The sequence below is a fragment of the Mizuhopecten yessoensis genome, unplaced genomic scaffold (genome assembly GCF_002113885.1).
Source record: "Mizuhopecten yessoensis strain PY_sf001 unplaced genomic scaffold, ASM211388v2 scaffold8035, whole genome shotgun sequence".
NCBI classification, from domain to species: Eukaryota; Metazoa; Mollusca; class Bivalvia; order Pectinida; family Pectinidae; genus Mizuhopecten; species Mizuhopecten yessoensis.
Window position 1 is genome coordinate 296,680 of NW_018407346.1, and position 13,599 is coordinate 310,278.

The following is a 13,599-nucleotide window of genomic DNA, read 5'->3' on the forward strand; positions in this document are numbered from 1 at the left end:
CCAGGTAATTGCAATTAACAAAATATGCACATAACAATTTAGAATTACTTCAACTCAAAACGTTTAGAAGCACATCGTTTAAACTTAAATGTGTTTTCCGATTGTAACAAGAGATTGTCGAAGTGTATGCAAATTATGATGGCTGTAATTTTGTTTTCAAATTTATTTTGCTTTGTCTCCAATTAGTTATGTTCATATGGAGTGCACCTGTTTGAAAACTTTGCCAACACACCGTCAGTACTGTAGTCACCTTAATACCTATACTACACTTCTGGTTACCGTACTTGTTATAATAAATGTTTCATGTAAGCACAGATCTAACGTTCTGATTTAATTGCTCACCTTCATTAATTTGGATCTGTTGGGTGGGACGTCTGATTCTAAGCTCATTAGGGGGAGATAAACTAGAAGACTGTAACTTTGATTTTGTCCAATGTAACTTCGAGAAGTTCATTTTTGTGTTATTTAGTACATATTGTCCTTACTGTAATATATCAGGAAACACAATTTTTTGTCACCCTCGAGAAACATGATTACCAGTCAAAGGAAGAATCATATGTTGCCCCATCATCGATATCCAGGTGTTACACTCACTTTCGCTCTCTGCATTTCTGGAATATGTCATAGCAAAATTAAAGGCAACTGGCTAGCTATTTGATTTGTGTCGGGTAAACAAACCTGACCAATCACTAGGATGATACTTGTTCTTTGAAGATTACAGAGGAGTGATGCCCGACTTCAAAGCCAGTAAGTTTTACCGTTACATGACCGCCAGTCTTCTTGTCTCATCCACAAGACGGTGCACACTGAGCCTTCGATTTTGCTATGACATATTCCAGGGGTGCAGAGAGCGAAAGTGAGCGTAACCCCTGGATATCGAGGATGATTCCAGTGTTAAAGAGAGCGAAAGTGAGCGTAACCCCTGGATACCGAGGATGATTCCAGTGTTAATGAGAGTGAAAGTGAACGTAACCCCTGGATACCGAGGATGATTCCAGTGTTATAGAGAGCGAAAATGAGCATAACCCCTGGGTACCGAGGATGATTCCAGGGGTGCAGAGAGCGAAAGTGAGCGTAACTCCTGGATATTGAGGATGATTCCAGTGTTAAAGAGAGCGAAAGTGAGCGTAACCCACTTAAATATCAAGTTTATATGCTTAAACACAAAGCCGTATATAGTATTAAGCCTGGATACCGAGGATTATTCCAGGGGTGGAGAGAGCAAAAGTGAGCGTTAACACCTGGATATCAAGGATGATTCCAGGGGTGCAGAGAGCGAAAGTGAGCGTAACCCCTGGATACCGAGGATGATTCCAGTGTTATAGAGAGCGAAAGTGAGCGTAACCCCTGGATACCGAGGATGATTCCAGTGTTATAGAGAGTGAAAGTGAGCGTAACCCCTGGATACCGAGGATGATGTTGCCCTTCAGTAAAGGAAATAAATATTTCATTATGCCGAAAAAAAATATCAAACAATCAAAAGCAACACAGGTAAGAGATGATCAGGTTGATGCACTGTTGCTGTTGTCTGCTGCCGTTCCTCGGAACTAGGATGTGGTGGGTCTTGCTGATATTTCTACAGAAGCTCCAAATAATGGAAATACGATCGAATTTTGAGCATGTGAGGGCGATATGAGTTTTTTGCCCCTTCAAATTGCTCTGGCTTTAATTTATAGTGCTTCTTTTTCATACTTGTACAAATTGTTTGTATGTGAAAATCGGAGAATTATTTGATGACAATATACAAATGTACAGTAAAGCCTCGTTATTCCAGTCACAAGTTCGAGTAATCCGGTTTATCCAGACTGTTTCGGGTGACATTTCGAATCATCCTAGTATAATCCAGTCCTCTCTGTATCTCGATCCGGCCATTTTTTGCACCGAGCAAAGATGGCTGGATTATCGTGCTTCTATGTGTAGTATATTACATGTAAGTGCATTGAAGCTGGAGTTTCTAAGAGAACATGTTAGAAGAAACAGGCGTATTGTGTATTAACGGTCTCAGTGTAATAACATTTAAGTCTTATTGATGCAAAACTGTTAATGAGTTCATTCTTGCTTCAGTTTCAACACGGTTTATTCTCCTGTAAGCTTTTATCCGAGCTGAGTCGGAGTGAGGGAGAGGTCTTTGATTTTTCAGATGACCTATTTCTAATGGAGGAAATAAGTACTGGTTCTAGCTCGGCCGTCTTCATTGTATTATGTTCTGTGTAGGTTTTTACGAGACAGAAGAACTAATGTCAGCAGGTGATTATTCGGTATTGACTGAAATCTGTATAATGCTGAGTTCTGTGTAAACCAGACTTCAACATTAGCACTGCATATACAGGTAGTTATTAAAGTGCAATCAAATTTTAGCGGATTATCAAATTTTAACAAAATATATGAGTGTATTGATGATTTGAAAAATGTCTATTTTTTTGTTAGAATAAATCTATGTATCTATTGTATCACAGTAATGATGCTTATAAGGATATGATACGTATCACAGGTATCTGTTAAATAGGTCAACTTCACAATGACCTGAGTGCAGGATTTTACAGAGATTTGTCATAGACTTAAATCTGTATGTTTAGTAAATACTGTCAAAATATATTTTTAGTTAATTTTAAGTACTTTTGCACAGTGGGCCACAACTTTACTGAAAGATTCCAAGACAATAAGTAAACTCTCGGAGTTAAATGAAGAAAAACAATTGATAATTTCAGTACCGTTAGTGTATGGCGATACTGGCAAACAAAAACAATTTGAAACGATACATAAGAAAGTTTTACGATACCACGATACAGTACCATATATCGTTGCAGCCCTACGATATACAGACACTTCAATCAGCACTATCAGGGTTTGCTACTAGCACTAAGTCCTTTAGTCGAAGAGCCTAGTAGATTTCAGCAAGGACTATAGTGAATCACCAAACCTAACTGGATTTGCAAAAAAATAAGTTATCACACATTATTATTTGAAAGGAATCTTGATATAACATGTCGAAGGATTATTTGGAACCAAAATTAATTTTGTTTGTAACGTGGATGGTTAATTTGTAATGCAAGTAAAAGTTTAGTAACAGTATATAGTATTTGTCCTTACAATTTGGATTAAGATGGTCACTGTACAGTCTGTCTCGAAAGAGTCAGCAAATATCATAATCCTTATTGAACTGCACAACTCACCAAAAATTGCGTGTGCACCATGTGTGGACAATGTACGGACGATGTGTTCGCACATCGTCCGCACAACTGTGCAATTTACAATCATTAGCCCCGTTGTGCGTTTCTCTCCACACAAATGTGCAATTTTTGGTGCACTTGGTTGATCAATATTACAGAATGAAGAAAATCCGGAACCCTTGTATGGAATAAGGAACACTGTTATATATAAATTCCTCATCAAATTGATTAGGATTATGTTCAAGTTTACAATGCACATTACAAAGCATTACAGTGAACGTTAGACTGTCAAGAATGGGTTTTGCTCCCAGGTAACAGAACAGGTAAATACCATTTTGATGATTGACCGGAGTTTTACCTGGCCTGTACCTGACAAAGAGAGCTATTACATGTATGTGATACTGAAGCACCGTTATAAAAACACAACTGGACTTTAAGTATTTGTTTTGGTCTATAGCTCCTCTTCGCCTGGATTTTCACACCTTGGAGAGTTATGAAAGTGCCCCGGGTGGAAAATACTAAAGGTCCAGGTACAGGTACAAAGTGGCTATGTTTACCTGGGTACATGACCTTGTCCAAATGTGTTATTTTACATGTGTCGATTTGGGTCGTTTAAAAAACACTGAAAGTACCATTTCTAAATTTAAGAAAATATAGATAGAGAGATCAGCTTATACTTAAATATCAAGTTTATATGCTTAAACACAAAGCCGTATATAGTATTAAGCCATTTCTCAATTTGCACCAACCATGATTGTCATCGCACAACTTTCATCCATCATTCGCATAAATGTTCGCAAGCAATAATTGTCCAGATTTTAATTGTTCGCCCATTGTGCAGACATCATACACACACTGTGCGCACATCGCGCGCGCACCGCACATCGCACACACTGCACATCGCGTAACGTTGTGCAATCCCACAACTGTTATAACCTCATGGAATGATATCCTAGGTTACATACAGCCTCTTTAAAACGATGGTTATACTATATAATGGGAAATTTTCACAGAGTCAAACTTTCCCCCTTGACCAGAATAATCCTCGCCCTTCACATTCAATTACTATGCATATTATGTTGTTAACTAGTGTTCGCTGTAATGATAAAATCTCTTTCATTATGGCGGGCCAAAAAAGCAAAAATTGAACTGCAGGGAGAAGTTCCTGGTATGCTGTACGTATTTTCTTCATTGCTGCCTGTCATAGCTCGAGTTGGTGTATCTGTATGCAGCTAGATTTATTAGGTAGCTTTCGGTACCTGACTCAAACAATAGCAGCTTGAACTTGGCCTTGTTTTCAAACCTAATTAGCTTGACCTGTAGTCAGCACAAATTTTCATATTGTGAATATTCAAAATTATATTTACATTAAAAACTGAAGTTACGTGTAGAAGGGTTCAGAATGTTTACCTGAAGACAAAAACAAAAACATGTTTTTTAATTTCCAGATCTTTTGTAAAAATTAAGCACTTTTAACAGTTTTAATGATGACTTGTTAAGCTGAGCATGCTTTGAACAACAGACCTCTTGTGTATTCTGTTCCATCTTATTAATCTGGTACTCAATGTGGTGAACATGTGTTCCATGTTGCTTTGGAACCCTGCAGACCCTTCAACCCTGCTATCTTGGCACCCTAATCAATTGATGGATGATTCTACTGTAATGGGAAAGGGATGGACAGGTTATTCTTGTAGGTGGAAAGAAAAGGAAAGTTTGTCTTGTAATACTTTGAAGGAGGTAATAATAGGGGGACAGGGTTATATTTGGACAATGACGATGGTATGAATCACATTGTTGATGCTTGCGTAAATAATTCTATAAGTTTACGACTGTTGCCTTCGGACTGTGTGTATTCTGGGACCCACTCTGACTACTTCAAGTATAAATAGATCCTGGGAACCTACATTACTACAAAGAACAATGTCATACCTCTTAGCATCATACATGTGTCAAAACCCCGTTTTTTTTTTGTCGGAGTGCCACCAGATATATCCCATAATAATGTACTGTGTATTGCCTGCAGTGCAAAGATTGCCAGAGAGAGCTCGGCAGTTATTTTTCAGTAACAGACAAAGTTCTATTTAGCTATAGATGTCAATGTCTTCAGGTGCTCCAAATAGTTTTCAAAATATTTTGTTACGCATTTAGCAGACACTCACTGTGTCAGACTATGACTTGAGGAATGAGTAATATCCTATATTCTTAGTTTACCCGAGCTGTTTTATAGAAAGTGTTTTTATAAGCCATTTCACATAACTGTGTCATTTGTTTCATGAAATATGATACTTTTCACAATCCTTTATGTAAACGACTTTAGCTTAAATAAATGTTCATTCAGGCAGATTTGTTATTTCTGCACTTAATCAATTTCAGTGCTGAATGCAAGTATGTGTGTGTACACTGTGTTTGCACTTCAAAAGATTTTATATGTGTTTTTTCGTTCTGTTTTTCAAAGATTACCTGCTGTATTATGAATTTAAAAAAATATGATATATGGAGAGACGGGAAATTATTACAATGTTTTGATTCTAAGTTGGAAAGAGTTGATCATACAAAAGAATTTTAATTGAAAAGAAAAAATAGAAAATGTGCAAGTGTTTTGGGTGGAAACAAAGGTGAAAATGTTACTGTATAACATGAAATGTTCGTTGTTTATAACCGTTTGTGGTTTTCGTGGAGGCGATGAAACCACGAAAATAAATACAACATATTGAAGTGATATATTTGACAACTCTTTGTTTATATGGGGTATCCATGAAAGTATGTATCACGAAACGATCTAAATGACTTCCAAAGAAATAACCGACGAGTATTTCATATTATACATACAGTATGTACAATAGTTTGGTAGGAGCCAAAGGCAAAAAATTTTGGAAACATATAGGTGAAATAGAATGTCATCTCTTCAAAAATTCTTGGGTCAATTTTCACTACAGTGATTTGCTTCGAAACAGATTATAGCAGAAAATGGGCAGATTACATCCTATCATATGACCATTTTCTGCTGTGTTACTCTAGATATGTACTAAAATGTAAAAGTATTTTGGTTGAAAAATTAATTAAACAAAAATGTCTGCAAACTGGTCGAAAATGTCATTGTTTTTGTTTGGGGGAAAAAGGTGTTTTTGTTTTTGTTTCAGTGTTTAGGTTGGAAAGACAGCTGAAAATATTAAATTTTTTGTTAAAGGGGAGATTATTGCTTCCAAGTGGATAAACTCATTCACCCCTGAAGACACATTTGAACTCTTCCAATTCAAAGGTTGGAATAGTTCATTATGAAATTTCAGGAGTCAATGACTTCAATCTCCTTCATTGGTTACCCAAGACTTATTTAAAGTGAGACTTTACAAAAACTTCTTTGTAATAATTACATTTGGTTTGATGCATATTAGTGGTACAGTATTCTAATTGATTGACTATATATATAGTGACCAATACTGTTGACCATTGGTCACTCAGGCCAATAAACTGATCAATCAACTACAGAATTTGTGATCGCTTTCAGTTGTAATAACTGTGAGCATGTGTACAGATATTAAGGAGGTTTTAGTAGATTTCTTTAATGATTTTAAGCCTGTCTTCTAAATGATAGATATTATAACGAGCTTCAAGCAGCAGAATTGTGAATTTCCAGCTGCTGTATCAGCAACGTCATGATCACTGATCACTGACTTGTAGTTTTGAGCCCGTTCACGGCCCCTAAGGACTATAAATGATGGATTCAGTGTTTAAAGGATTTTTTAAGCGTTCGGACAACTTTGGTCTTAAGTCTTCTATTTACTTAAGCAAGTAATGCAACAACAATGTAGAGATTTCACTATTTATTTCTTAAAAACAATTATTAGTTGATCATCAGTTACTTAAGAAAATGATCTATCATGAATTTTCAGCCAATTCCTAAGCCTGGTGCGTAGCCTTATACAGAAACAGATATAAGTTATGCTATTGTACACCAGAAAATGGCTTTAAAACTTATCACAATTAACGTTAACAGCTATATCACGCATTGAACATGTGTGTCTTATAAGTGTGCTACATTTAAAATCTAGTACAATTCTGTCCCTATACAAAGCTAGATATGTATGTCAGTGTATTTCATTAGACTTCCCTAGATTTGACAATGTCCCGTATCATGTTACTTGTCTTGATACAATCCCCGGCTGATTGCATTACGGCCATTAATTGGAGGTATATAACAGAGCTATTGCTGTAAGAACCACTATCACGGTTGGGAACTTTAAACATATGCAGAAACAGCTTGATGAAATTTTCCCTAATTGTTTTTTCTCTTCAGAGAGTTCTGAAAAAAATCTGTTTGTAAATCTGACTTAACAAGTTTACCTGAAGATGAATTACTTAAAAATACTCAGATATTTTAGTTATTTTGAAAATGAGAATTTTTCAAAATTTGAATGTCTATGCTAACAAAGCTAATTGCAGTCAGCCCTGCCCCAGGTCAGTATTGAAATTGTCAACTTGACTGTATTTGACTAATTAGCAGCTTTGTTATTTAAGATTTATGAGCGAGCGAAAGATATTTATAGCTACTTATTATTTCTTGTGCGCAATGAATAAGACATGGACATTTCACCCCAGGGGTTTAAGAACAAGCGTTTAAGTGGCTGAATTATCCCAAACCATCCACCAATCGTCTTTTCTAATCTCAATCGAATGATCGATACTCGAGCAGGGAGTGTTATTATACTACCATATTTTACGTAATAAGAGTCCTGGACACAGGTAAATGACAAGTTGGGGGCAGCCTTTATTTACATGTATACACATTATTCCTGAAGCAACATACATTTAAATTTACCATCTCATGGTATTGCCACTATATAACCCTACCAAATCCAGTTGGCATTCATATAGGCTATATATGCTATGAATGCCATGGACCAATTGTTGACGTCATCATTATTATGATGTCATAATTGTTATGTTGGATACCACTGACCCTTCCTGGGCAATGGCTGTTAACGCTCCATTCATTGAACAAGCATACATGATACATACAGTATTTGAACTATATATGCAGAATAATGATAAGTGTACCAGGTAATTTTTTTTTTTTTATGAGATGAACAGATTAAAAAAATTGTAAATACAAGTACATGTATTGAACTCGCTTCATGTTGGATTTACGTTTGTTCAGTTGGCTTTTATATTGCCTATGAATGCCAGCTGAAAGCAGTTCAATGCTTAAATATGTATTCCCAAGATGGCAGACACATGAAGATTCCTCAATTTCTTTAATTTTCTCTCCAAATAAAAATTTAAAACTGAAAAAATCTTGAATTTTCATAATAATTTGTATTCAAGGGTACCCTTATTGGAACAGGTGTTATTATGTCAAATAAGGTATATCAATTTCTTAAGACTACAATTGGTACAATAAGGACAAGTTTGAAACTTTGGTAAATTTTTGTGTTCAGAGTTTTATTCTGGTATTGTTTGTTTGTGTATATAAACATACCTCATTATAAAACACCGGACCCTATCTTGATAATGCTAAAAATTGGGTTCAAGTTCCTTAATTCTGTAATGATTGAATCGCTCTGAACTTTAATCAATAGAAATGTTTTACCATTAACCAATATAAAAATAAAATTCAACAGGATATTTATTGAATTCTATCAGACAGAAATGTCATAATTAAGTATTGCTTATCATCGTTCAGAATTTATTTCCGACTTTCTAAGTAAATTGTCTTTTTGAACTCTACTTGCTACGATCAAAACTCCAATTAGGAAAGGTAAAAAGGACTACAGTGTTACATTGAATTTGAATTTCAGGGGTGAATGAGTTAATTATTCATTTTGAATTTAAATATGCTGACTATCTTTTGAAGGATCCCTGTACCCATGGGTTTCAATAAGATTTTAAGTTGCGTGTATCAAACACAATGTAGGCAGTTAATTATATATATATATAACTTCAGTACATTTCATAATACCCTATTACCATTCTTCTCATTATTTGTGGTAAAAGTAGCTGGTTAAGTGTCTGAAGCTGAGGAGGGTATTTTACTGTCTAATGACTACAAATAAAACGCCTGCTGTATCACTGCCGAAATCTGTCATTACACATTCCGAACTACTTTATCCTGCATGAATATTATAAAATTTTATAAATCATTTCTGGAAGGAAAACCACACCTTGCAGAACTCTTATAAAACAATAACAACAAAGGTGAAATAAACAAAATATAATCAACAACGGTGATCTGCCTGTAAAAGTTCTTTGGAACTTGTCAAGGATTCGAACCCTGAACCTTGTAGTGTTATTTACTGTCGCTCTTACCAACTGAGCTACTGGTCAATGGAAGTGTCCTAGCTATGGCCCAACTGCACTACATTTACTACATTTATAGCCAAAATAATATGAAGGGGAGGTTACTCAGTGTTTACAGAAAACTACAGCGGAACTCTCTAGTGTTTTGCCGGCAGTGGGACAAGGACCCTATAGACGTTTCATGTTAGTAGTACATGTAATTAACCGACCCAGTCAATGGAGACCTGGCTGATGGAGATAATTTGTTTGCTATCCCAATGATTACACGCCACACGTTGTAGTGGGGTCAGACATAGACCTTATCAGCGGCTCACACAGCTGAAAAGGTTACACCCTTGCTGCTGCACCATCTGTCTACTCCAAAAGCCTTTATCTAACACCCAGCCAACCCTTTTGTTGGTTCCCCCTTCCTAACTGGATGAAAAAAAAAAATCTTCCTGGACTTAACTCATTCACCCCTGGAATTTCATAATGAACTATTCCAACCTTTGAATTGGAAGAGTTAAAATGTGTCTGCAGGGGTGAATTAGTGAAAAAGCATGGAACCAGTCCCTTACTCATTCTATTCCCCTCCCTACCTGATATATACCCCCTTAACACTTCTCCTTCATTCTTGATAACTTTGGCATGTGATCTCCGAATGTTTTCATCATCCCTATCTTTAACTCATCAGAGCTATCTTCTGTCCAATACTATCTTTGGTGTACCTTTTTTTTTTAGCTCATCAATACCATTTGAAGCCTTCTGTCTAATCTTTAACTCAAAAGGCCATATTTTCCATATATTTTCCTTCTAGCTATCATTTGTCCTTATACCCACTACCCTCTTCCTCTAGTTTTACAACTTTCAATAGTCTCTCTTACTTTCATCCAATAGATTTTTGTATCAGTTTCCTGTCTTTTTCCAACAATTCTTTTATCACCTTTCCTGTATTTTCCTTCCACTATTTGTTGTATCCAAGTTTTTTTCTGTTTATACTGGCCCTTCCCATAATATAAGGTAAAGATAGACAAACAACATTTATCCATCAATAAGCCTAATAAGCCCACCCATATTATATTTCATTTCAGAAGAAATGTTGAAAAATGCTATATATAAACCTGATTTATTTTGCAACAATTATGAAACAAGTTATATTAATCCCTCTTGTTGGCCCTGATGTTAGCCTTGGTGAAAGGCAAGTATGCTCCCACCTGATCACCCCCAAAAAATACTGTGTCATTGCCCTGTAAAAATCTCCATTTCCTACTTTGTGTCCGAGATAATGTCGTCCCCCTTTGCTAATATACTGTCATTTTAAGATTAGTTTTCTATCATGAGGAATAAAACATTAATTTGTAAAATAATGATATAAATGTTTTGTGTGTTTCAGGTACTGGTACGTTTGGGCGAGTGGTATTATGCAGACACAAAGAAAATAAGGACTATTACGCACTCAAAGTAATGAAGATCACAGAGGTTATACGACTCAAACAAATAGAACATGTGAAAAACGAAAAGGAAATTCTAGCTTCAGTCACACATCCATTTATAGTGAACATGTGAGTATATATATAAACATTACCAGCAGAAATGTATTTCATTTGAGTATGAAAGCAAAAACTCTCATGACGTAACATGTGGTTATGTCGTCATCGATTAACCTTCAATTCAATGAGAGTCTTGTCGCTTTGCTTCGGATAACATGGAGAATGTCCCTGCGTCAAACGCTTAAATGACTACGGTTAATTATTGGCGCCAATTTTTGTTAAATAAGTGTTAATGTTCCACCAATGTCGTTTAAAGGCTGACACATATTCAAAACGCAGTAAATAAATTAATCATTTAAGAACAAATAAATAAAATTAAACAATTGTTATATAGTAAAAATGTAAATATATGGATTGCATGAACGGCGTTATTTAAATGTACATGCCGGTATGAACGTAAATCCGTTACATTCATATTCATGTTTAATATGGATGTAACTGATTTGCGTTCATACCAGCATGAAAATTAAAAAACGCTGTTCATACTGAAGAAACATTCGCTCAGGAAAACTTTTGCAATTCGCGAGAACAATCTTTACTTGCCCAGTGTTAATTTCGTCTTCACATTTAGTTACTATGTATATAATGCTGTATTTGCCCTCATTACAGCTGGCGAAAAAGGCGAAAATTTCCTGGTGGACAGTACTTAGTATTCATAGTGAAGATGTGATCTTCTGGTGTTAGATCTATATATAGATGTTAAGTCAAAAATGGCAAAAAAAATAAAAAAAATAGCTATAAATTGGAAACATTTTTTACCTGCATGAATCGTCTGCTGGATAACCAAACTACTCGGACGTAAAACCGATCAATCAATCAATCAATCAATCAATCATTCAATCACCTGCATGACAATTTCCCAAAAATAAGAAAGATGAATTAAAAAAAAAGGTATCAACAACAGTATTATGATAGTAAAATATGCTACAAATGCAACAAAACCAAGTTAGGATTCGAAACCCTGGTCCTCCAATCACAATACCACATTCCCTCTATTTACCAGCTGAGTTACCTGATTAGTGGTGGATGTTTGGCCCAGCCGACTATAGTTATAACCAAGATGTATGAAAACCTACAGTGGACCTCTCTAATGTTGGGACAGGGTTTCTTAACTTTTACAATTTTCAAATTTTTACCTTCTGCCAAGTGTTGTTCATGAAAATTACAGGTATTGCTTATTTAACTCATTCACCCCTGGAGACACATTTGAACTCCTCCAATTCAAAGGTTGGAATAGTTCATTAGAAATATCAGGGGTGAACGAGTTAAGAATGTCCATACCACTGCAATATACTATAACTACTGTAAGTGTTGGAGACTGTTTTATAAAACAATTCTGTAAAGAAAAGAATACCTTGCAGCACTTTCATGAAGAAATAATAAAGATGAAAGTTGGCCTAGACTGGGATTCGAACCCATGATATCAGATTGTTGTATTATTGCAGCAACTGACTGAGGTACCCTGTCAAAGGAAGTGTTCTGGCCCAACTGTGCTACAGTTAGGTCCAAAGCAAAATTAAGGGGAGGTTACTGAATATACGAAAAACCACAGTGCAGTGGGACAGGGATCCTTAAGTAGTGCAAAGTACTTATCACCACTCCCTGTCTTGTATAATTGCTGTATTTTTCCAGGACAAAAAATATGACAAATGATTTCGGGATTTAGCAATTTTAACAGTTAGCTGGATTATGGTTATAAATAATTACATTAGTCATTACAAGTTTGGTTGTCTTCCCCCTATATTTTCATAAAAAGGGGGAATAAATATCAAACTTTGATCTTTAAAGCATCAAAGATGACGTCACATTATGTGTGTTTGAAACAACTATAAAATATAATGAAAGTGATGAAATCAATTAAGATTATAGAAAAAACTCATTTTCTTAGTCAAACTTATAGAAATCTTTGATTTCAACAAGAAATAAAAATGAAAACCCTACAAAACATTCAGGATGAGTTGGTAGTTTAATTTGATGCCTATGGGTGGTACAGGGACACAATATGGTAAATAAATTTGGCAGAGCTGGAGGGCCTTTATATATTAACACACAAACCTTGGTGATAATACAGTGATGATAATTATGAGTAAGCCTGTGGTGTTAGCTATAAATATCTCTACAATGACTTGTCCATATGACTTAACTATCGTGTTCATCCTCACCCACCTAATCCTAGGTGGATTTACTGCTTCATTGCTATTGTAAATGCTACAATCCTCCGTTTCTCTAATTTACGCACAAAAACAGGTGTGACTGGACCCCACCCATATATCCACAAAAACAGGTGTGACCGGACTCCACCCATATATCCACAAAAACAGGTGTGACCTCACTTTCCAGCCTCCCTGTCTCCTGCCCCCTCTTCCTCCCCCCAACTTCCCAACCCTACCTGGTCCCATAAAAACAGGTGTGACCGGACTCCACCCATATATCCACAAAAACTGGTGTGACCTCACTTTCCAGCCTCCCTGTCTCCTGCCCCTCTTCCTCCCCCCCCAACTTCCCAATCCTACCTGGTCCCATAAAAACAGGTGTGACCGGACTCCACCCATATATCCACAAAAACTGGTGTGACCTCACTTTCCAGCCTCCCTGTCTCCTGCCCC

The 13,599-nt window shown here is 36.1% G+C and overlaps 1 protein-coding gene across 1 annotated transcript in view; it reads left to right on the forward strand.

Moving 5' to 3' along the window:
- LOC110454697 (protein kinase DC2-like) overlaps positions 1 to 13,599 on the forward strand; it is a 67,345-nt gene that overhangs the window by 22,308 nt on the left and 31,438 nt on the right. Inside the window, exon 2 of the mRNA XM_021504349.1 lies at positions 10,837 to 11,005. Within this exon, the coding sequence (XP_021360024.1) occupies positions 10,837 to 11,005 (169 nt within the window). The remainder of the gene's footprint in view (positions 1 to 10,836; positions 11,006 to 13,599) is intronic.